Raw genomic sequence first — 26,073 nt, forward strand, 5'->3', positions numbered from 1 at the left:
ATCTTCTATTTAGTATTTCAAGAAGTTAGAAATGTCATTTCAGATACACTATTAATAACTTTATACCTTTCTATGAGACAAATAAGAACAATTATATTTTTGATAATAGACTAGAAGTTCTAAGGACAGCAAATTAAAGTGTTTAAAATTGCAAGTAGATGTCTGGCAGAAATCATGCTAATTATCTGGTAACTTATGTGTCAAGCCTAACAATTTATATCTGAACGCATACATCTACTTGTGTGTATGCATCAAATGTAAACTAACCTCCCCAGTACTTTCTGTTAAAGATCAGCAAATAGCTGATAGATTAGTAACTCCATGGTCCTGATATTCAATATTGCAGCCCATGTGCTCATAGGTCAGATAGATAAAGCTACTTACTACTTATTAAAATAAGTGGACCAGGAGAAAATATGAATCAGGGAACTTAGTATTAATCTCACTAGATTTGTTTGCTTTTTTGAAAATCCTCTCAATACAAAAGTTGGTAGAGGAGTATTCCTTACACTTCTTTAACAGATAGACCCCAGTGTGAAAACAATAACAACAACTAAAACCCCAAAACCAAAATCAGAACACCCCATTGTATTGTAGCTAGTCATCACTAGTAATTCAAAGTATAGTTGTTAGAATTACTGGGTTAGGGAGGAAATATTTTTGCTAAAAAGTACTTTTATTTTTATAAACCATGAGTTATTAATTTATGCTGAAGACAGAAGAGAAGATATTCTATCACTTTTGGAAATATAGCCACTTGTAAAGCACTTGCCTGCCATCAGAATAGGAAGCCTCATGGCTTATAAATCTAGACTGTCTAAGGAGAATTATTGTTGGACTGGATTGTATAGGAGGTCAGGGAACAAATAAAAGTCTTATTTAACAAGCTTGGGGAGAATGACTCTTGATGTTTACCCAGGTATCTGATCCAAAGACTAGTGTATTTTTCCGTCATTTATTCATCAGTGCAAGCAATATTTATTAAGCATTTCCTATGTGATGTACTGACTTCATGTGATTTATTAGTAAAAGCTATTCCTGAGAGACTATGTACTAGAAGAGGTACTGAGGAGGAGGTGGTGGGTAAACTGAAGATGGGTTACTAGGAACATTTAAGGCTTCCAAACTGCCTGAGTCCCATCTGTGATCACGCCACATCTGAAAGTTTGTGTCCCTTCCTGCTGCCAACTTATTAATGATCTAGCTATTTTTGGGTGTTCTATCCTTTGTTTATTCCACTAGATTTAATAGCTCTGTGCCTGTAAATGCCCTGTGCCTGCTCTGAGCAAGGCAGGTAGTGTATTATAGGACCTTTATTAATCTGGAAATGGTCTGCTTCTGTACTGTGGTGGGTGGTATTGGGTATAGAACAGTCATTCTACTAACTCAGTGATTAGTTTTTTAGGCTAGGACCATGGGGCAGTGCCATATTGCTTTCTCTGGGGAACAGATATTCACTGTGGATGGGTATCCTTACCCATGAGAGGTATTACAGGGAATAGTGTGCTAGGAATGATGTCTGGGATGTTACCATCTTCTCTAAAAAGACTCCCTAATTAATCAGCTCCTTGTTTTCCCCATGAGGATCATCCTTTTAATGTTCAGTAGAGAAAAATCACCTTCCAGAGGGTAGGAGATGGCTATCATTTGCAAAAAGTATGACTACTCTCATGGCTTCTGAGGAAATGGAAAAAGCTAGGATCAGTGAGGAAAGGCATGAACTTAAAGCCAGTCATGAGCATGAAGCACATTCGTGATGGAGTGCTACAGGATTTTTGCCATTTGCATTGAACATCTGCTTTCCAGCTTCCATTTTAGTTATGTAAACATACCAGAATGAGTTAACTTGGGTGGAATCTCAAATCATTCCTTTTGGGGATAGGATATGCCAGAACGGCCTGATATAGGGATATGAACAGGCATCTCAGGTGAGAAATCTGTGTCACTTACTTTATTCCCCATTAAAAACCTGCATTCTTGTTATTTACATGGGCTTTCTTCTCCCTTTCTCCATTCCCCTTTGTATCTGGTATCTATCTCTTCCCTCGATTCTTCCTTCTTTCCCAGGTGTGTTTGATAACTGCTCCCACACTGTCAGTGACAAAGGCTGGGCCCTGGGGATCCGCTCAGGGAAAGACAAGGGAAAGCGGGATGCTCGCTTCTTCTTCTCCCTCTGCACCGACCGCATGAAGAGAGCCACCATCTTGATTAGCCACAATCGCTACCAACCAGGCACATGGACCCATGTGGCAGCCACTTACGATGGACGGCGCATGGCCCTGTATGTGGATGGCACTCAGGTTGCTAGCAGTCTAGACCAGTCTGGTCCCCTGAACAGCCCCTTCATGGCATCTTGCCGCTCTTTGCTCCTGGGGGGAGACAGCTCTGAGGATGGGCACTATTTCCGTGGACACCTGGGCACACTGGTTTTCTGGTCGACTGCCCTGCCACAAAGCCATTTTCAGCACAGTTCTCAGCATTCAAGTGGGGAGGAGGAAGCGACTGACTTGGTCCTGACAGCGAGCTTTGAGCCTGTGAACACAGAGTGGGTTCCCTTTAGAGATGAGAAGTACCCCCGACTTGAGGTTCTCAAGGGCTTTGAGCCAGAGCCTGAGATTCTGTCGCCTTTGCGGCCCCCACTCTGTGGGCAAACAGTTTGTGACAATGTGGAATTGATCTCCCAGTACAATGGATACTGGCCCCTTCGGGGAGAGAAGGTGATACGCTACCAGGTGGTGAACATCTGTGATGATGAGGGCCTAAACCCCATTGTGAGTGAGGAGCAGATTCGTCTGCAGCACGAGGCACTGAATGAGGCCTTCAGCCGCTACAACATCAGCTGGCAGCTGAGCGTCCACCAGGTCCACAATTCCACCCTGCGACACCGGGTTGTGCTTGTGAACTGTGAGCCCAGCAAGATTGGCAATGACCATTGCGACCCCGAGTGTGAGCACCCACTCACAGGCTATGATGGGGGTGACTGCCGCCTGCAGGGCCGCTGCTACTCCTGGAACCGCAGGGATGGGCTCTGTCACGTGGAGTGTAACAACATGCTGAACGACTTTGACGACGGAGACTGCTGTGACCCCCAGGTGGCTGATGTGCGCAAGACGTGCTTTGACCCTGACTCACCCAAGAGGTAAGGGACTGGGGTTTGGGGTGTCCTACTTGTAGGATGCATTTCTAACATCATTTTATCTGTTTGGTTTTGGAGGCAGATGTGTTCACATAGTCCCTGAATAAGACATTAATCCACCCCATCAGACAGTATTAAGCTTTTGTGAAGTGCTAGGTGTTCTGTTAGGTAATTAGGGACACAGATGACTGAGACAAGAGACAGCCCTCACTGAACTCACTGTTTGTGGGGCAGAAAGCTGTGTACACAGTGTGAAGCACGCCCAAAGGCATATATGAAGGACTTGGGGCACAGGAAAGCTGAACAACTTACTCTACCAGAGGAGGCCAGGAAATCTTCGTGGAGAACAAACAAGGCGTCCAGGCATAGAAACCAGTCAATACTAATTACACGTGATAATACTTCCTATAGTCTTAGCATCTTGGCAAAGTAATACAGATCTGTGAAAAGGTATTAGGTCTATTTAGTCTAAGCAGTTTCATAAAGTTTCATGTTACATCTAGCCACTAGTCTCCTTTAGGCGACTGGGATCTTTCACTGTTGCCCCATTAAATTCCATTCTTTGTGCAGCATCCAGAAGGATCTTTTTAAAAAGGTAAGTTGGATCCTGTCATTTCTTGTCTTAAGCTTTTTTCCTCCACTGCTCTCAGAATAAAATCTGAATCCCCTACCTGACACACAGGCTCTTAATGCAATCTGACCTCTGTCTACTTCTCCATCCCCACCCACATAGCACAGCCTCACTGACTTGATTCTGTTCCATTGAACAGATCAAGCTTTTTTCTGCCCTCAGGGCTTTGTATGTGCTGTTCCATCTTCTTGGAATCCTCCTTTCCTTAATATTCCCATGGTGGGCTCTCTTTTGTCATTCAAATACCTACTTAGATGTTACCACAGGGGAGGCCTTTCCTAATCTCTCAAATTAAAGCGTCTATCAATTACTGTTACATCAACTAATTTAAATTTCCTGTTTAATACTTAGTACTTCAGATAATTTTTCTTTCACATTCATGTGTTTGTCTGTTTTTCCCCTATTTGGAATATCAGCTCCATGAGATCGGGGCCCTCGTCTATTCTGTTAACCACTATATTCCCAAGGCATAGAATAGCAGCTGACATTTAGTTGTTTAAGTTGATGAATAAATGGATCTGATGTGTCTCTTGTTCTGAGACAGAAGCCGTAAGAAGATTCTCATTTGATGGCTGTTGCAGGGGTTGGACATAATAGAGGAGGGTAAGAAAGTAGGTAGGTAGCTAGTGAACTTGTTAATATGTGTATGTGGACAAGGTATCCCCAGTACACAACTGGTGCCTTTGTTCAAATTATGAAAAGGCTTACCTGACCTAGGGTATAGGACTGGTGGGAGGTGGGGGAACAGAATCTCAGCTCCCACCCATTGTCTTGATGGCTACTTTTGTATTGGACCCCATTTGTACAAGTAGTTCATGGTATCCCTGTGTGTGGGGAGTCTTCTTGATATGAGTTACCACTAATAGAGTGGCCTGTACTTCAAGCATGTGGTATCAAAAATGGAGTATACAATTTGGAATCAAGGGACATGATTAAATTTTGGAGTCCTTGCTACTTCACTAGGTTTGCAAGTTACGCAAGTCACGTTCGGAAACTCAGAAGTCTTGTCTATAAAGTAAGGATGATTGCAGTAATACCTTGCATTGTCAGTATTTTCAGATTGTTTTGTGAATCAAATGAAATAAAGTACAGGAAAGTAGCTCTAAAGTTTTCAAAGTACACAAATAGTTCTAAAATAAGATTCTTCTTATTATTAAGGCTGACAGATAGGAAGCTTTTATTTACATAATAATGCAAAGAGAACTAATCAAATTATCAGAACTATTTGTATAAGAAAATTCTGTTTGGAACAATGAGAACACATGGACACAGGGAGGGGAACATCACATACCGGGGTCTGTCACGGGCTGCGGAGCTAGGGGAGGGATAGCATTAGGAGAAACACCTAATGTAGATGATGGGTTGATGGGCTCAGCAAACCACCATGGCACGTATATACCTATGTAACAAACCTGCATGTTCTGCACATGTATCCCAGAACTTAAAGTATAATTTAAAAAAAAGAAAAGAAAATTGTGTTTGGGTTTGGTTTTCAGATTTTGGTAACCTTAAGCAGAAGCTAAACCTCACTAACAGCAGTGGTTAGCAACACTTTGGATCTCCCAGATAAATGAGAAAGTCTGGTCTCCTAGTTTATAGTAGTAACCCACTGCCCTGTCTGAGAGAGCTGTCTTTCAAGGTACCCAGGTATTATTCTCCTCAGAGTTTCCCTTTATTTCTCTGAGTTCCTATCACACTGCCCTTATCTGGGTGTTTATAACTTACTCACCTCACTGCCTGCAGAAGGGGAACTCACTCCTGTTTATAGACCCAGTAGTGTTTTGAACATTTATTCATAAGTGACTCTTTTACCCCCACATATAAAACCTGCTTTGTGGAATACAAAGGAAATATTTATACTTTTTGATAGTTAAAAATACTAACTCAAAGTAAAAAAGTGCTCATGGTTTAAAATATCAAATTATACCAAAAGACAGAAGGAAGAAAAACAGTGTCCTGCCTAACTCTTCCCCATCCATCTCCACACTCTGTCCTTGCTCTGCACAGGTTACTATATTTATTTTTTTCACCTGTTTTTTTTCTGGTAGTTTCCTGTACACCTCCAAATATTATATTTATATTGCTTGGTTCATCAATTTTAAAGATTATCCATTGATTTCTTATGATAGAGACGAGACTAACTGTCTTACATTATCTCCTTCCTTGCCCTTGCATCTTTCCATATAATTACTGTTTTTTGTTGAATCAATTGTATGTATTAGAGTATTATGACTGTGAAATGTTAATTGTTGCACAACAAAGTACTATTCAATTATTATATTTCTTTTCTTGCATAGCTTCTTCCCATTCCCAGCCCCATCCCTTGAGTCTCTATTTTTCCTTCCTTCCTTCTTTTATTCTTTCTTGATTTTCTCGATTGTTTTCAAATGCTTTGTTTTACCAGCTAATTTGTAGAATATATTTATGAAAATGTTCCCCTCCTCTGAGCTGTTCTAACACTAAATAAAACTCTTCTTCTTCACCCTTAAAAAAATGTTTTTTACTCTCCTCTAGAGCTCTCCCTTCTAGTTAATTCTATTTTCTTCTTCCAGTCTTGGCCAGTTATCTTTAGGTCTGCTGCACAGTTGTCATCCTGGGACTTCTCTTGAACGTGTTTTTTTGTGGGGGGTTAGAGCCACTGTGTCCTGAATTACATGAATATCTCTTAATTTACTACCTTATTTTACTGGAAAGCATTCTCAAGTAAATTTCTAAGAAAAGATGTTTCAGGTAATCTTTTCTGAAAATGCACTTCTCAGAATGTTTTTATTCTGCCTTCATACAAAATTGATAGTTTGACTTGGTATAAAATTTTGAATTGAAAAACAGTTTATATCAAACTTATGAAGAAATTCGTTAATTACTTCTAGCTTCTGTTCTGATAATTGTGTGTATTTTTATAGGGGTGTGTTTGTATACATATATACACCCATATATGTATGTATGTATGTACATATATATACACACACACACACACACAAATATATATTTGTATATTCTTTTAGAATCTTATCCTTAGCCTTGTTACACTAGGGATTTGTAAGATTATTTTTTAGGGATTGCCTTTTATTGTTCTTTTGTTGAACACTGTTCAATTTGGACACTTATGCCCCTTGTCTCTGGAAAAATCTCTTAAACTGTTACTTTGATATTTCTTCATTTAGTTTTCTCTGTTCTCTTTGTTACCCCTGATACTCCTGGGGATGAATCTACTGAACTTTCTCTTTTTCTCTTTTCTCTCCTACATTCTCTTTGTTAGTTTGTTCTACTTTTTTTTTTTTTTTTTTAGATTTCTTTGGGTCTATCTTTCAATGCTTTTATTTACTTTTATATTTTAGCAATCATACTTTAAAAACCTCATTCTTTGCTTATTTTTAATATAATCTTAAAAATTTTAAGATAAGCATTTTCAAAGATAAAAATGTGATTCATTTGGAATTGTTTTTTGTGTGTTATATCCGATGCATCTGAAGTCAACTTTTCTTTTTTATTATATTTTAAATTCATGACTATCCTTTATGCTGTTGACTTTCCTTAAATGTCTAATGCTTATTCACAGTAGAAACCACACTTTTAAATCTCTACCTATGACAATCTAAGAAAGAATAATTATCTATGAATCTTCTCTTTTGAAAAAAGAAATTTGAAGGCAGAAACATAGTGGAGGAGAGGGTTTTCTTTCTTCTCAGTTCTGTTATACTTATTTCATGTGTAGGTCTTTTCTGCCTTCCCTATCCTATTTTTTGTGCTGAATTTTTATTATTAAAAATATTAATTTTTTATGACTCTTGGCAAGAGCAATATTTTGAAAAATAATTATTTATCAAGCTTCTGTGATGTGCCAGGCCTGGTAAGGTAAGCAGAGGGACACACGGAAAGACTATGGAAAGGGTAAGGGCTAACGATTTAGAGGAGAAGTTCAGTAATTTTATCTAAATTCTCTGGGTTTAAATCCAGGCTGAGGCATTAAAAGCAGAACATGGGGGATGGCTTTTCTTTGTCATGGCTTAGATTGCCTGAAAGGACTTTTGATTCATAGAGATATAGATCTTTGGGTTTCCATGAGGTCCTGTGAATTGGAGGAGTTAGTCTCTGAACTGGATTACCTTTGTAGAGCCTCCCTGTTATTACAATTAAATCACAGAGCTCAAGCTCACAATTCCATTATACTGTTACTCTGAAGGGACTCAACTTTGACAAATGCTTTGTCAGTCATCTAGTGAGTGGAGTGCTCCAGGCACAGAGTCTTTCCACTCACAGTGGAAGCACCTTCCACTGTCGAGGGAGAGTAGTAGAAAGTGGGGGACGGTCCTACAAATAGATCACTAACATTCGAATGCAAGGATTGATGTATGAACAACTCTCCTCACTTCCCAAATCCTGTTCAATCTTCTGCTATGGTTCCAATGTGTCTCCCAAAGTTCATATGTTAGAAATTTAATCCCTGAAGCAACAGTGTTGAGAAGTGAAAATGTTTATTATTATTATTATTATTATTATTATACTTTAAGTTTTAGGGTACATGTGCACAATGTGCAGGTTTGTTACATATGTATACATGTGCCATGTTGATTTCCTGCACCCATTAACTCGTCATTTAGCATTAGGTATATCTCCTAATGCTATCCCTCCCCCCTCCCCCCACCCCACAACAGGCCCTGGTGTGTGATGTTCCCCTTCCTGTGTCCATGTGTTCTCATTGTTCAATTCCCACCTATGAGTGAGAACATGCAGTGTTTGGTTTTTTGTCCTTGCGATAGTTTGCTGAGAATGATGGTTTCCAGTTTCATCCATGTCCCTACAAAGGACATGAACTCATCATTTTTTATGGCTGGGTAGTATTCCATGGTGTTTGTGTGCCACATTTTCTTAGTCCAGTCTATTGTTGTTGGACATGTGGGTTGGTTCCAAGTCTTTGCTATTGTGAATAGTGCCCCAATAAACATACGTGTGCATGTGTCTTTATAGCAGCATGATTTATATTCCTTTGGGTATATGCCCAGTAATGGGATGGCTGGGTCAAATCGTATTTCTAGTTCTAGATCCCTGAGGAATCGCCACACCGACGTCCACAATGGTTGAACTAGTTTACAGTCCCACCAACAGTGTAAAAGTGTTCCTATTTCTCCACATCCTCTCCAGCACCTGTTGTTTCCTGACTTTTTAATGATGGCCATTCTAACTGGTGTGAGATGGTATCTCATTGTGGTTTTGATTTGCATTTCTCTGATGGCCAGTGATGATGAGCATTTTTTCATGTGTTTTTTGGCTGCATAAATGTCTTCTTTTGAGAAGTGTCTGTTCATATCCTTCACCCACTTTTTGATGGGGTTGTTTGTTTTTTTCTTGTAAATTTGTTTGAGTTCATTGTAGATTCTGGATAAGAGATGCTTAGGTCATGAGAGTTCTGCCCTCATGAATGGATTAATGCTGTTATCACAGGAGTGAGTTTCTGATAAAAAGATGAGTTTGCTACCCCACTCTCATGCCTGCTTTCTTGCACTTGTGTTTTCTGCCATGGGATGATGAAGCAAGAGGACTTTCACTAGATGCAGGCCCCTTGACCTTGGACTTTACAGTCTCCAGAACTGTAGGAAATTCATCTCTTTTTTTCATAAATTACACATTCTCATGTATTCTGCTATGGCAGCACAAAACAAAGATGCGTTCCTACCACCCCCAGCAAGAAACCAGAAATCTAGCCCAAAGTAGTTCCTCTCCCAAATGCTCTGAGAGGAGAGAGAGCCTGACGAATCCAGCATCAAACATCTGTAACCCAGATGGGCCTATCAAAGGGAGAGTACTTATCAAGCTCTGGACTGGTCAGGAGGAGATATGAATTATAGATACATTACCCAGCCAGTTGAACAGACTTACCAAGATAAAGGAACTTGGAACTAGGCAGGGCTACATAAGCCAGATGTCTATTTCTACATAGTAGCTGCCCTGAGAGATGATCTGCGAGAGTTAAGGGAAGGAAGGGTGTTGAGTGTCCACTTCAGTAAAGTCACAAATGTCATTGACTATTCCCTATGGTGCATACTAGGGAGCTGAGCCCAAAGGAATTTCTGTACCCTCAGGGGAACTTATCATCTTCCCTGACCTTTGCAGGCTTCAGCTTCTTTTTGGTTATTAATTGTTTCCGTCACATTTCTCTCTAAAATTATGTCTCAGAGTTACAGTTCTTTGCTGCTGCACCTACTTTCCATCCCATGCCTTCTCTCCTTTTCACAATAGAGTTGAGCAAGTATTTCACTAAATCTAGAACTCTGCTTGTCTCTCTTTTTTGGTTTCTATATCTCAGATCTCATAATATTGCTATAATGTGCAGAAAAGTCTCCAAATAAAAACAAATGGTTGAACAAGGCATCAATCATCTAGTGTCTGACCATGCTCTGAAGCAGACAATGGGGATACTGTATACTTGTTTTCTGTATATTTGTTTCTGAAGCCCGTGATGGGCTAACATCTCTATGTGTTGGCAACTCATTGTCTCTTCTTTGCCTCATTCCCTGAGGTTTCACTGGGGAGTTCAAGGGCAGAGGACTCTTATACATGGCAATGCTTGCCCATGGCACACTCCCCTCTAAAGAAGTCCTCAAGAGGGTGGCTGGAAATTGTCCTGGGGGATGTGGCAGAGAGTGGTGTCTGCAGGTATACTCTAGAAAGGGCATATCTTGGGACAGGAAGGTAGAGGCACGTGGCATCAAAGGGAACAGGTGGAGAAGTTGGTGCTGCACAGACCTGGATGCTTTGGATTAGCTGTGCTTTGCTCACCCACACTCAGAGGCTGTTGAGCCAAAGGCATGGTCAGGCTGGGCCCTTGCAGTGGCTGGTCTGTTAAACATCAGCCAGGATTCATTATAGGTTTCTTTTGAAGTTGAGATTCAAAGTTCCCTGAAGCCAAAAAAAACACACACAGGGAAAATAAGCGTAAGGGGTAGAAGAGGGCAGGAAGAAAAGAAGTGGAGGAGAAATTTTAAAACTAAACAGCAAAAAAAAAACTGCCAGTTCCCTCACTTCAAAATTCACAGGCAGTGTGAACTCTAGAGCAAGTGTCATCTTCTCATGGTCACGTCAACTGGCAATGGGAATGGAAGGAAAGAAATAAGAGGACATTGCATAGATAAGCACAGTAAGTTTACCTACAAATAGAAATGTCTCCTGTTTATTTTCCTATAAGCCAGTTTCTCCACAGTTCCAATAGGCACCATATTATGGAGCAAATGAAATCCACAGTTTCTCTGTTCACCTGGCTTAGTGGACTTTCCTCCTCAGGTGAGTGGGGGGCGGGGAGTGGTGGCTGTTTTTCTCCTTTTCATAGTTTATTTCTAGCCAAATAGACAGACTTGTGAGTGAGCCATGTGGTCTGTCTGGGTTAAAAATATTTCCTTTTAGAAATTTTTCTGGAGAGACCCCAGTCTCCAACTACACTCAGTTGTTCAAAATACTTTGGCTTTTTCCTAGGAGTTGGGGTGCTAGCCCTGGTGCCTTGGCCAGATGCCAATCTGTCTCAGATGATTTCACTTACAGGTTCCTTCCTAGAATTTAAGCCTAAGAGTTTGAAAGACAGCTGCACACTTACACATTTTCTTTTTTCTTTTTCTTGGACTCTTGTTTGTAATTACTTCAGTGACTGGATATAAATGAAATCTTGTTGGTAGGTCTTCCCCTAACCAGGCCCTCATTCCCTTGATGTCAGAGTTGTAGAGTGGGTAGTGGGTGGGACATGTAGTTAGGGTGGCCATCAGGGGTTTTTCTGAGGTTCCATCAGAGCACTAGCTTCTGGAGGAAGCTCCTGATCTATTATTAATTTCAACTCCAAGGTTTCTCTCACTTCTTACCCGGAGCGCTGTCCAATGGTTGTGGATCTGATTTCCAGAGCCAAACACTTAAATAACTACTACTTATCCTTCAAGTCTCAGCTAGGATGCACCTTCCTCCTTCTTGGGAGCATTCTGTTGTCCTCAAATACAAATTAGCTACCTCATTTGTATCACTTCTCATCCCCTTATAGCCACCACACTAATCCAGGTCCCCATCTTCACTCACCTGGATTATTGCAATAGTCTTTTAACTGGTCTCCCACTTTTGCCCTTGCACTGTTGCCCCGAGTCTATTTTTAACATAACAATCAGAGTAATCCTATTAGGGTATAACTCAGATCAAGTCATTCCTCTCCCCCTAATTCTCCAGCAGCTTACCAGCTTATTCAGAATCAAAGCCAACAGCATGACTCTGATCTATAGGGTCATATAGCATCAGTCATTTCTGTGGCCTCACCTCTTACCATGCTTCTTATTGCACTCCAGCCACACTGGCCTTCTGACTTGCCAGATGTACTCCTACTGCATGATCTTTTTAGTGGCTTTTCACTTTTCTGGAATATTCTTCCTCTGGATTTCTACATAGCTAACTTTCCCACCTTTTTCTGGTCTTTTTTCAAAGTCGGTTTCTAGGTGAGGCCTTCCCTGGAGACCTCACGTAAAATTGTACACATTGTCTTGGCTCTTTATGATTTCTTCCCCTGCTTTATTTTTCTTTTTAGAATTTATCACAAATATGCTATTTTGTTTATTTTGCTTAATATTCATTTTCTCCACTAGAAAGTAAATTCTACCAGGGAAGGGGTTTTTATACGTTTGGGTGACTCTCATACTATAACACCTACAACAACAAAAGGAACAGATTAAGTATTCAATAAATAATTGTTAAGGAAAGGAATGTTCTTACTCTAGTACAGTGGTTGGCAAACTATGGACCATGGACCATATCTGGCCTATCACGTGTTTTTGTAAATAAAATTATTTTGGAATACAGTTACACTCACTTGTTTACATATGGTCTACGGCTGCTTTCATGTGGCAGAGTTGTGCAGTTAAAACAAAGACCACGTGGCCCACAAAGCCTAAAATATTTACTATCTGGCCCTTTATGAGAAAAACTGCCAATCCCTGCTTAAATACATATTTATCATACCATACTGTAACTTCCCATTCTTGTCTGTCTCTTGCACAAGACTTTAGTTTCTTTGTTCACGGTTCTTGGAACACATTTGATATTTTTAAAATGAATTGGTGTATACATATAAATATATATCTGTATGTAGATGGAAAACCAATGACATGGGGAAATGACAAAGTAGGGCAAGGGTTTTAGTAGGGTAAAAGTTTATAGGCAGAGTATACTACTATGTATGGGAAAAGAAGGGTATTCAGAAACTACATTATAGTAAACTTTTCTACTGGTCTCATTACTATGTTAGCATTGCCCCATTTAGATCTAGTAAATAAAATAACTGACAATACTCATGGAAGTGTGAACATGTTAGCTAAGGAGGGAATGGGTTTAAGCCATTTTCTTCATTAACTTGTTATTTGAGTACCTGGGCCCCCAGGAGGCTCTAAAAATCTGAAACATGAAGTAAATTTTGATGAGCATAAAAATAGCTACAATAGCCAGGAAGTATTAATAACATGAATCCCCTTTACCTAGGGAGTCAGTGAATGAGAGAAAGACCAGACTCCAGAAAAGGAATACAAGATCTTTTGGACATGATGTTACGGATTAGGCAAGATCCTTATCAGGCACTTTAGTTAGGATTTTGCAATTGTAGGGAACAGACCTGCTCATGTTAACTGCAGAAAATGGATTTATTGTAAAATTACATATGGGCTGAAAGTGGAGCTAGAGAGTTGCAGAGACTGTGGCAGTCAGGAACTCCATCTCTCTCAAAGCGTACATATTTCTCTACATCTTAGTTCATTCTCACCATTCATGTCTTGTTAGCAATCTGCTAGATTACTCATAGTTTCTGCTCCCTTATAGCTTTAGTTTAAAACATTGCTTCAGCTTGTTCTGGCTCCTAATTTATCTCAATGATTTTTTCCCTTCAGATTTATATCCTATTGATAGTTGCCACAGTTTCTCACAGTACCTTGGTTCAAATTCCGAAGAAAGTCGGTGTCAACTGGCCTAACTCATCTTTACATGTTAGTTCGGAAGTCACAGGTTTCTGGCCAACCTTGGGTTTAAGAAACTGTGGCCAAAAGAGCAGGATAGCTGGAGGGCTCCTCAGAGCTCCAGGTCTGCAAACCTCTCTCAGCTGATGTCAACCCTACTCGGAGTAGAATGAGCTGGTTTTTCATCTTTACTTCTTGAGGATGAAACTTCTGACATGTTTAATTTCTGGTAATGTCCTTTTCTTTAGACCTTAGACCTTGGTATTCTTGGTGATGTAACTCCCACTGAATTTTAATGTTAATTTTAGTCTTGGAATTGCATGATTTAGATTTCAAAGCCAAATATGCTAGGCTATCTAAGTAAAGTACTTGGTTCATAGTAAAATTATATATAATATTTTATATACACACACACACACACACATATATAATTATACCAATGAAACAAAGCATTTTGCATGGATTATTTTATTTAATGCTCACCATAGATCCAAAAAGTAAATATTTTGATTATATGTATTTTATACTTAAATTTAGGTAGTCAAATATCTATCATTATGCAGTAGCAGACAGAAGTTAAACTCCGACTTCAGAGCCTGTTTCTCCAACTGCCATTCTATATTGTGTGTTAAGTATAAGTCTTACACACCAGCAAAATGTTTAGCTGATAGTGGATAAAAACTAAGTATTTGTTGATTTTAATTATGTAATGATTATTTCAGAGAATACATTCTGGAACAATGAGGGGAAGGAAAGGAAAACTACTATGGGCTTAGGGATTAGGAAATACTTTATAGAAGAGATGAGTTTCTTTTTTTGGATGGAGTCTTGCTCTGTCACCCAGGCTGGAGTGCAGTGGCGTGATCTTGGCTCACTGCAACCTCCACCTCCCGGGTTCAAGTGATTCTTCTGCCTCAGCCTCCCAAGTGGCTGGGACTACAGGTGTGTGGCACCATGCCTGGCTAATTTTTGTATTTTTAGTAGAGATGGGGTTTCACCATATTGGCCAGGCTGATCTTGAAGTTCTGACCTTGTGATCTGCCCGCCTTAGCCTCCCAAAGTGCTGGGATTACAGGCATGAGCCACCATGCCTGGCTGAGTTTCTTAAAATATGTACAATGTAGACAGCAGAAAGAAGAGTTTGTTAGGAAAGGTCAGTTACATGAACCAAAGTACAGATATGCAAACACGTTAAGGCCACTCTAAAAAGAACAGCTTGAAAGGAGGAAAATTTCTTAGAGAAAAGTGAGGAAGAAAACTAGAAAAGTTATACTGGACAACAGTCTTAGATGTTGGGCTAAGGGAATTGAACCATAAGCAATTAGGAGCCATAAACGATATATGGATATATACATGTCTGTTTTAACAGATATATATGTTTTTATTTTTATTATTTTCATACTTATTTTTATTGATACATAACATTTTATGTATTGATTGGGTGCATGTGATATTTTGTTACATGTATAGAATGTGTAATGATTAAGTCAGGGTTTTCGAGGTATCCATCACTTTTAGTATTTATCATTGCTATGTGTTGAGAACAATTCAAGCTCCTTTCTCCCAGCTGCTTTAAAATATACAATGCATTGTTGTTAACTATAGTCACTCTACTCTGCTGTTGAACAGTAGCGCTTATAGCTTTTATCTAATTGTATGTTTGTACCTGTTAACTTACCTCTCTTCATATCTACTTCCACACTTCCTAAGCCTCTAGTATCTATCATTCTACTCTCTACCTTTGTGAGGTCAACTTTTTTAGCTCCCACATATGAGTGAGAGCATGCAACATTTGACTTTCTGTGCCTGAGTTAGTTCACTTAATATATGACCTTGAGTTTCATTCATGTTGCTGCAAATGGCAGATTTCATTCCTTTTTGTGGCTGAATATTATTCCATCATGTATATATACACGTTCTTTATCCAGTCATCCACTGATGGACACTTAGGTTGATTGGACTTTCTATTAAATGTATATTACTACTTGTCTCTCTGCCCTCCATTTGCCCTAATATCTCTTCAGTTTCTCCATATCTCTGCTGTCCTGTGCTGCATTTGAATAGCTGTTTTTTTATTTATTGCCCAGCTGACTCTTTCTTTAGGTTTGGCTAACTGGCTTTTATAACTCACCAATAAACTGTTAATTTTTATTAGTGTACTTTTAATCTCCATAAGTTGTATTTAGTTCTTTGTCACATCTGCCTAGCCATTTTTTATTTATTTTTGTTAATTCATAATTTGGATATGTTTTTTTTATCTTTAAAAGCATGTTAAAGTGATGGATACATGAACTTACATGAGTAATAAAAACACCCACAAACAAGTATGAGTGAAACTGGGGATAGCTGAACAAGATTGATGGGTTGGATCAATGTCAGTATCCTGGTTGTGATACTGTATTATAGTTTTTCAAGATATCATCGTTGAAGGAAACCAGGTAAAATGTATACAAGATTACTCTGTAATATTTCTTACAATGCGAATCTTCAGTTTATTTCAAAAGAAAAAATTTAATTAAAAACATTAAGCATTTAAAAATATTTTACATCAGCTGGTCTGATATTTGGTATTACTGCTTGCTCTTCCTCACAGTGTTTTGTTTCTTCATGGGGGCTTTATGATTTTTGATTGTGAGTCCATGTTCCTTAAAACTTTATCTGTTCAATTTCTTTCCAGCCTGAGTTAAATCTATGCTGTGTTACTTCTGGCATTTGCCTAGGGCACTACCAACATAAAACCACTTTAAAATATATTATTGGCATGAATTTTTTTATATCATACCATCTTATGAATTTGAGGTGCAAATCTGTGATATTTGGCTGGTAGTTACAATTCTCAGGGAAAATTTTCCCCCTATGTTTTGGGTCTAGGCCAAGGAATACAGGTTTTCTTGCTGTACCTCTTGATAAAGTGGGCTTTTTAATTTTTAATATTTTTGGTACTGTTTTATTGACAGTGCAGTCCTTGGGAATTCTGGCTTTATGTGAGGCTCTCTTGTCAAACACCCTATCTTTATAAGCCCTTTTTTATTCAAGATTCTCAAAAGGCTGCCAAACAAGTTCCTGGGCATTAGGAATAGGGAGAGCCCTCAGAGAAGTCAGTGGCTTCAGAAAATGTTTATTTTCTAGATTCCTGCTTTAACTTTGTATGTGGAATCTGAAGATATCCTTTAATCTCTTTCCAACTTTACAATGTATTTAAAATTTTTTTTTGTATATTATTCACTGGTTTTAGTTGTTTTCAGTGGAGGGATGATCAGGGATTCTAAATTCTTTATACTAGAAACAGAAGTCTTAAGCCATTGAACATTGAATATTTGTGTAATTATTCAGAAAACTAATCTGGAGGCAGTATCCAGAATCAGTGTTACGGACTAGGGAGCCTAGAGGCAGGAAGATGTGTTAGTAAGTTCCTATGGTAATCTAGATAGAAAAGGGTAGTAGGTTGTAAATGGTTAGGAAAATTATTTTTGCCCACTGAAAAGAACTAGGAAACTAGAAATGAGAAGAATTAGATTATGGTTTTTGCTCCAGTGTAGTCACATAATTTAATTATTTGCTCATTCATATTCATTCATTTATATTCAATAAATGTTAATTGACTACCTGTTCTAGGCCAGACACTGTTTTAGGCTTTGTAGGGCAGTGCGGTATACAGCAGTGAAAATAAATTTTTCTTCTCTTGTGGAGCTTACAGTCTATGAACTGTAAGACAGGCAGTGAATAAACAAGTGTGTAGATCAAAGGCCAGACAGTGGTAAGTGCTAGAGAAAGAAATTCAGCAGAATGAGGGAAACAGAGAATACTTGCCGTGGAAGCAAAGTGTATCCATAGAAAGTCTTACTGAAAAGATGATATTTGAGCATATATCTGAAGGAAGCAAGGGAGTGAGCCACATGGAATCTAGATTTATTCCAGGCAGAGGGAACAGGAAGGAGCTAGCGTGCCTGAACTGAATGAGTTAGGCAGAGAGTAGTTGGAGAAGACAGGAGACATAGAACCCATGAGGCCATTCTCAATGAGCTGTGAAGCTTCCAGGGCTTGGGCAGCAGACGGCCATCTGTGGTAGAGTGCTACGTGTGGATGATATGTAAAGAAGTAGCTAACTGCCCTGACTACCTCAGAGGGATATTGTGAAATTCACATGAGATAATGCTTGTTGAAAGTGCCTTGTGACTTAAAGATATTTCATAAGTGGAAGTGTTTGCATTGGATTCAGTGGTGGATTTGATGAGATGATGGATAATCTCAAGAAGACGTTAAGGTGATTGAAGAGGAGATGTGAAAAAGGTATTTATCTCAGCATGGAATTTTACAAGGGCAGGATCATACCTTATATAGTAATAAGGATTCATCATGAGGCAGAAAGCATGAGACATGAATCACCCTGCCCCATAGGGAATCTGTACCCGATCTCCCCTCAGACGCCTCTTTCCTATTTGAGTATAAAAACGTAAATCTTAGTACAATGAGCATGTCCTCTCTACTGTACTCTCCTTTCAGGAAGATTTATTGTTCAGGAATGGCTATGTCTCCTATTCCATAGCCATGCCTAGGAATGTCTATCTCCTAGTTATGCTGAGTATGAGTAGGTACTCAGAATTGCCTGCTGAATTAATGCTGCAAAGTTGTGTGTGTGTGGGGGTGTAGGATTTATAGGAAGGAACTTAGAGTTTAGGATATAAAAAATGTGCAAACCAAGCTGGTGGAGACCTATGTTTGCAGCATTCAATGGGAAAATAATCATGGATGTTGGGTGGCTGTAAGCTTCATGTGAAGTGAAAGTGTGATGTAGTCGTTAAATATATCCAACAATCTTGGGGTCTGTTAAAAAAGAGAAAGAGTGCAGACTGCTGAAGGAGATGCTCCCCCTAGACACAGTCCTGGTGAGATTTTGTCTGGAATCTGCACATTTCTGGGCATCAGGTTTTATGAGGAACATCAACAACCTGAAGCACATCCAAGGTCTGAGGGAGAGTGGTGATGATTAAGATAGTAAAATGGCCCTGTTCTCTTTCTAATATAGGTTTTCGCTTTCCTCTGCTTTGCGAGGAGCCAATAGAAAAGAATTTTAAAAAGAGTCACAATGGCCTTTTTTGCATCTCATTCTATTTATTTATTCATTTACTCATTCAGTTTATAATAAACATTTATTGAGTATCTACTATGATTTAGACACAGTAGCAGACACTAGGGGTATGACTCTTGTCCTCAGAGTTCAGTTGGGAGAGACAGACATCTATTCATATAATTGCAATACTGAGTAGAATAAAGCCAAGTGCTATCTTTAATTATCTTTAGCCCCCTAAGTCTGAATTTTTATGATAACTAACCAACTTGTCTTTCTACTTCCGGGCTCCCTCCGTGTTAACCCCAAATTAACCCTGCACACTGTCATCAAAATAATCATTCTAAGAATCGTTTATATGTTGAGTGCTTTCTGACTAGAAGAACTCAATCTGGGAGGGAATGGGTTTTGAGGTTGTTTTTGAAAGATGGGTAGTGAGACCAGTAGAGAGAGTATATATTATATGGGGGCATAATGTCACAGAGAATTGGCATCTGGCATCTATAAGAAGATTTAGGATAATAACTATAATAATAACTGCCGTTTGTTCAATGACCTAACCATTAAAAGTGAAAACAAGGTAGCATTATGGGGCATTCACAGTCCAATATTAAAACGACGATTATTCAGACTAAATTCATGTGGCACACAATACTTTCATTAAATGCTTGTAATTATGTGTAAGTATTCTGTTCAATAGTTTGTTCTACCCCTTTTCCATAGATTTTAATATAATGGGAAAAGTCATCATTCCTAATTCTGTCATATTTGTATCTTTCTGCATGATCATAGACCCTTGGCTAGCACATTTTTTTCTTTTATTAGTAGCCTAGTCCACCACAAGTAGTTTTGATAAGGATATGTAATGAAGATGTCCTATACAGTAGTAACCTCTCCTATCTGTAGCATTCTTGGGGAGCTATTAGAGCATCTTTATGAGATTAATTTGAGTGGCTAATATTATTTCAAGGCTTTATTGTGGCCAATATTAGAATAAAACTCAAATCTAAGGAATCTTTTTCTAAGGCTTATTCCAATGCCTTTCTTAGCTTTACTTTCTTTAATTTATCCTATTCATCATCCATTCATTCATTAACTCATCTGAATTTTATTTCCATGCCTAGAGAAATCCTTATATATTTTGACACATATTTCTAAATAAAAGGTTTCTGAAAGAAGTATCTATTCATCTGTTTAGGTGCTAGTTACAACATACCTTTTTGCAGGTGGGACTTAAATTGGATTTTATATGTTCATATAATACAAGAATTTAATATAAGAAATATGAATAAAAAAAGGGAAAATGAGGACACATAAGAAAAGACTGGCCAGGGGCGGTGGCTCATGCCTTTAATCCAAGCATTTTGGGAGGCTGATGTGGGCAGATCACATGAGACCAGGAGTTTGAGACCAGCCTGGCCAATATGGCCGAACCCCGTCTCTACTAAAAATCTAAAAATTAGCTGGGCGTGATGGTGCATGCCTATAATCCTAGCTACTTGGGTGGCTGAGGCATGAATCTGGGAGGCAGAGGTTACAGTGAGCTGAGATTCCACCTCTGCACTCCAGCCTGGGTGACAGAGCAAGACCCTGTCTCAAAAAATAAAACAAAAAACAAAAAAAAGAGACTAAGACAGTGGCAAACTCAGTATACAAAGTGATTGCCCACGTATTAGAGTTACAGTTCTGGAGCGAGGCCACCATTTTAGTTCTGAGCTTCCCAGAATCAATACAAACAGGGAAGTAGGTAAGTTACATTGTTTACTCTATTTACAAGATGAAAACAAACAGCTTCTCAAGAGAACAACTGCCATAGGTAATCATACTGGACAGAAATTTCTCCTGGGGACTACATATAGAGGAAGCTATGTAGTATAATGAACAATGTTCTGAATAATATCTTTATGCAAAAATCCAGTATCATCTTAAAGAATCAGTTTTGGTTCTGCTCCTAAGCGCAAGAAGAAGGCCACTTTATGTCCTCAATGTCCTTTTCTAGAAGGGTTAAAATAATTTTATTCCAGCACAATTTTAAAGAAGAGGAATCAAGAGAGTAGCCCTTTTCTGGAGGTCGGGGAGGAAGGGAGTCAGAATCCAAGCAGTAGTGGCAGACACAAACTGAAGAAACGACACATCTTTCTCTGAGACTGGAAGGAAGGAGTGGAGGGTGGGTGCAGATTTATGAGTTGTTGGCATGCAGGCAGAGATTAGAAAAAGTTTTGGTAGCCTTGATCTTCTTGATGAAGAAGGCAGTTGTCTCTTGGGAGGGGGAAGATTGCTGGCGGGGTAGAAGCTTGAGGGAAGTGGAGATTGTTCACAGTAGCCTCTTTCCAGTCAATCTTCAAGTGCTGAAATGTGAAGGAAACTTATGTATCTAACTCCATTTCCTTCTTTCACAAGTCATTGTGGAAAAAAAGCAATTCTGAAACCAGCTGCTGTAAACCTCTAAGGAGGTGCAACCAAGGTAAATTCTGAAAGACATAATGAGCCCACTCAGATTCAGAGTCACAGAACTTCACTGCTGGACCTTGGGGTCCGTCTTGTTCAACCATTTCATTTTATTTATGGATGAGGAGGCATCTCTCAAATTACAGAGCCAGTTGATTATTGGATTAGATAATCCAAAGAGAAGTCAACTGACTCTTGTTTGTTTCCCCACTGCACTGTACTCAGCTATCCAAGGTATTAGGCAAGAAGCAGAGGACACTATGTCGCAGTCTATGCCTAGTTTCTCCATTTCATTCCATGCTTCCACTTCTCTCCATAGCCTCAAAACTATCTTTTGAGACTCAGAAGGAGAAGTTTGAAATCATAGATTTCCTTCCTAGTAGACTTCCTTGCCCGTGTGGCCATAGATTTATCATAGTTTTTTTCATCTAGTTTTACATAAAATAATCATCAATAGAGTAGATGATGCTGGGGAAGGAGAAAAATAAGGAACATGATCAGGTGTGAAGAGGGTATGAAGAAAAGTTCAGAATAAGAATAAAGCCGAGCACTGCCTATCAAATGGGTAATGTGACTTCCAGGAAATTTGAATGGGCTAATTCAGTGTTGTCCACAGTGGGGCCCCCAGAGAGGCTGTAGGCTTGGTGACCAAACAGCATCTCTTTTTGCAGTTGGCATGGAAAGCAGCCTGCAAGTCCCAACTTAAAAAGAACAAAGAGTCATATGCCCATGCTTCATTGCAATTGCCACAGGAGAGGTTAGGAAATAAGGAAAAACTCCAATGATGAGTGTGCTGAGAAAGCCATATCCTTTTTCTAGAGCAGGCAGTATTCTGCTTTGAAGAATGAGTAAACTGCTAACCTAACCCAGAAGCGGGGCTGGGAGGGCAAGAGAGATAAAGCAGTTGGATAGTGAAGGGAAAGAGGGGAATGAGAGGAGGCACTTTGTCTTTCTTTTCTTTAATTTGAACTTTTTTCTTAATTTACCAGCCTTTACTAAGTGTCAAATGGAGATCAAATTGACCCATCTATTGCCACATGGAGGGTCTAACTTCGTCATTTTCCTAGAGATATGGAAGCTAACTTAATTGGGCCATGTACTGTCTTGTAACAGGATTTGATGTTAAGTCATCCTTGCTTGAAGCCTATTAAATGATCGCAGTTATTACATATGAAAACCTGAAAAGTTGGCCAGGAACTAAGCAAACCATTTGAGATCATGTTTCTTTCTTAATTTCCTCCCTGTCAGTTTTCATGCAAGGGCCTTCTCAGATATCTAGAAACTTCATATTGTAACTAAGCAGGGTTTCAAGTATGGGTTTTAATGATTTGGTCCATTATTTCATTTTATTTCAATAGCTTTTGGGGGACAGGTGGTTTTTGGTTACATGGACAAGTTCTTTTTTTTTTTTTTTTTGCATTTCATTATTTATTTAGATGTTTAAGCTCTCACACTACATTTTTACAAGCTGGTAAACACTGATAAATTATTTCTCCCACAGTACTATAACCACACATCCCCAGGCAGTATAAATATATGGTTGAACTAACATTAATATACATCACCATTTTATCAATTACATAATAAAACAAATTATCAAGTATCCAAATATTAAGTTACACAGCTCAAAAGGTATATAAAATATTAGATGTCTGCTCAATTCATAAGCAGAAACCCACTTCTTTTTTTGCAAGCGAGATTGGGAAGAGAAGGAAAAAAAATCACACTTTCGAACAAAAATTAGCTGGTAAACAACTTCTGATAAGTATGGAAAAAAATTACAAGAATTTCAGGAAGTTTATGATTATAATAACAAAGCATCTCTACCTTTAAAAATATTTTACTAAATTAAAGAGCATATTCTATATGTTCTGTACAAGACAAAGGCAACATTTTGCTAAAAATAATTAATAGCCCCCTCCTATTTTTTTCTCAGGCCCTCCCTGTTAAGTTGCACCTCAGAGTGCAAATATTAAATTAACTGTAAGACGACTTTTTTGTCTGAAGACATTAAAGACATGTGCTTTTGTACAATGTGATTTTCACAATGGAGATTTTTTTTTTTTTTTGAGACGGAGTCTCGCTCTGTCACCCAGACTGGAGTGCCGTGGCGCAATCTCGGGTCACTGCAAGCTCCGCCTCCTGGGTTCATGCCATTCTCCTGCCTCAGCCTCCTGAGTAGCTGGGACTACAGGTGCCCGCCACCATGCCTGGCTAATTTTTCTTTTTTTCTTTTTTTGTATTTTTAGTAGAGACGGGGTTTCACCGTATTAGCCAGGGCGGTCTCGATCTCCTGACCTCGTGATCTGCTCGCTTCGGCCTCCCAAAGTGTTGGGATTACAGGCGTGAGCCACCGTGCCCGGCCTGGAGGTTTTTAATAAAAGCACAAAGTGAGATTTATAGAAACACATGAAATAATCACTGTAAGGCTTGGTTAAAAAAAATCAATGGCTAAGCAAACCTGATGTATACTAGTATGAATGTGGGAGACGCAAACATAAAGTGAGCAGACAAATCACCAGGTAAGCCCTACTTTCAATGTTTGAAATGATTGAAGGAATAAACCACATAAGGTCTAGAGTGTTCATAGTTCCTGAGATTTTAGTTCTGTATGGTGCTAAAAATATACAAGTATGGTGCTGGGTATTTTGGCACCTAATCTTCCTAAATTTCTTATGTATCGATAAGATTCTGGCATGGGAATAGATTTAAACAAGTCCTAACTCAATACTGCCTGATTTTGGGAAAGGTCAGTTGGTACAAATGACAAGCACATTTTATATGCTGACAGCAAGAATATTTTGCCAAATGTCCAAATAGGTTGACTGTAACCCAAACACAGAAGTTGCCAAATCTGTCTAGCTTGTGGCCTGGTAAAACTGCCTGTCAATACTCCTATGGAAGCTTCATTAGACTTACTCGCTAAGCCAACATGTTGGCTAATGTGTGTAACAAATTAGGTCCTATCTCAAGTTCCACTTCCAATAGCATTAGGCACCCCAGTTTTATTGAATGCAACAGTTGTTTATATGACCGTTGGAATCTTTGAAGCGCAGCCGCATTTTAGGATGATACTTCTCTAAATACAAAAGCTGCTTGCTTTTAAAAGCTCCACGCCGCTTTTGTCCTATGAATTGTATTGCATCTTCATGTTTCATTCCACCTTCAATTAATGCTAGGGCAACAAGTACTGGAGCTCTCCCAAGGCCTACAATGCAATGAACAGCAATATAACAACCAGATTCTTCACGAAACTTAATTTTTACAAAATGTAACCAATCAGCAACAATCTGGCTGGATGGTGGTGCACCATCACCAAAAGGCCAATTGAGAACATGGATACCTTCTTTCTCCACAAAAGTAGTGTCGTAAGTTGCTTCCCATACTCTTACTATTGTGGTAGCTCCATACTTCTTAAGTTTCTCTATGAATTTATTTAAGGTCACATTGGTTGGATTGTGTGTAATAGGAAATCTCATGTTCTTGTATGTGACTTTCACAGGAGCTGGGTGGTTCATTCAAGCTGTATTAATTTAGTTAAAAAATACTCAATAGGGTTATGAAATAATTAAAAAATTGAATACAGAAATGATTCAAAGAAACTGAAGTCTACTTCAATATACTCCACTTGAAATTCTCAGTGCTTTGAGTGTGAAGTTGTAAGTAACGATAAATGAAATGAACCTCCTAACAAGAAGCAGCAATTCTTCAATCCAGTAATACTGAGGCAACAAACAGACAAGAAGTGCACTGAGGTTTACCCCATCCAGGTCAGAACTCTTGTAAAATGCCCTGTGGATTTCAGTTCAACACTTTTGTGTCCAGGATAACCACTCTTATAGGGGCTTCTTGGTGGAGTAGTAATCAGTTTCTACAGTTCACTTGTCTGAATAGAGGTTGTGCTGTGCCTGGCAGTAATCTTCACTGCCCTTCAGAAACTCCATAGATGTGTGACCAAGAACACCACAGAACTGAGAAATATATTTATTCCCTGAGGATTATGGCCTAATCATACAGCTGGTCCTGAGGCAGCAGTGACATAGGGGGTGGCAGGCGCTGCAGGGCAGGAGGTGGCGGTGGTCGTGGCAGAGTGTGGTGGTGGTGATGCAGCAGACAAGTTCTTTAGTGGTGATTTCTGAGACTTTGGTGCGTCCATCACATGAGCAGTGTACACTGTACCCAATGTGTAGTCTTTTATTTCTCACCCCCCGAGTTCCCCGAAGTCCATTATATCATTCTTACGCCTTTGTGTTCTCATAGCTTAGTTATGATATTTAGTTTTTCATTCCTGACTTACTTCACTTAGAATAATGGTCTCTAACTCCACCTAGGTTGCTGTGAATGCCATTATTTCATTCTTTTATATGGCTGAGTGGTATTCCATGGCATACACACACACACACACACACACAGACATATATGAGACTAAATTATATTTCAGTCAACCACTCAAATGAACTGAGAAATAAGAAAAGGTGCTAGTCTTGTTTGGTCCATATTAGTTGATATTTTAATTAATGAGCTTTTGCCAGTTTATTTCTCTGTAGTGTTGTGAAGGACAACATAAGAAAAATTGTACTGTGTGCATTCGCTCATTTGTTCATTCATTCAAACAATTTTATAAACATAGATGATGTCCAAAGCCCTGTGCCTCTGTGAGGTTTACCAGATAAATGAGGTATAGTTTTAACTGTAAAAGAATTTACAGTCTCAAGTAATTCAACAAATTCTCTCTTCTAGTTTAGTATGTGTGAGGCACTAGGATTAAAAGAGTAATGGGATTTGTATTCATTTCATCTCTGTTTTAGAAACCATGAATAGTAAAATA

The 26,073-nt window shown here is 39.0% G+C and overlaps 2 protein-coding genes across 4 annotated transcripts in view; one reads left to right on the forward strand and one right to left on the reverse strand.

The window, feature by feature from the left end:
- Positions 1 to 26,073, forward strand: part of PAPPA2 (pappalysin 2) — a 628,099-nt gene that overhangs the window by 367,581 nt on the left and 234,445 nt on the right. Inside the window, exon 10 of the mRNA XM_055255382.2 lies at positions 2,068 to 3,139. Within this exon, the coding sequence (XP_055111357.2) occupies positions 2,068 to 3,139 (1,072 nt within the window). The remainder of the gene's footprint in view (positions 1 to 2,067; positions 3,140 to 26,073) is intronic.
- Positions 23,834 to 24,763, reverse strand: LOC129469128 (protein tyrosine phosphatase type IVA 1-like). Of its 3 annotated transcripts, none has more exons than XM_055255391.2 (2): positions 24,668 to 24,763; positions 23,834 to 24,574 (listed from the first exon to the last, which is right to left on the reverse strand). In XM_055255391.2, exons 1-2 carry the CDS (start codon positions 24,761 to 24,763, stop codon positions 24,251 to 24,253), a joined length of 420 nt encoding a protein of 139 aa, XP_055111366.1. In that variant the 3' UTR covers positions 23,834 to 24,250. The 3 variants fall into 3 exon arrangements, with proteins under 3 accessions (XP_055111366.1, XP_055111365.1, XP_055111364.1); XM_055255390.2 differs by having other exon boundaries at positions 23,834 to 24,364; positions 24,437 to 24,763; XM_055255389.2 differs by having other exon boundaries at positions 23,834 to 24,763.

The sequence above is a fragment of the Symphalangus syndactylus genome, chromosome 12 (genome assembly GCF_028878055.3).
Source record: "Symphalangus syndactylus isolate Jambi chromosome 12, NHGRI_mSymSyn1-v2.1_pri, whole genome shotgun sequence".
Lineage (NCBI taxonomy): Eukaryota > Metazoa > Chordata > Mammalia > Primates > Hylobatidae > Symphalangus > Symphalangus syndactylus.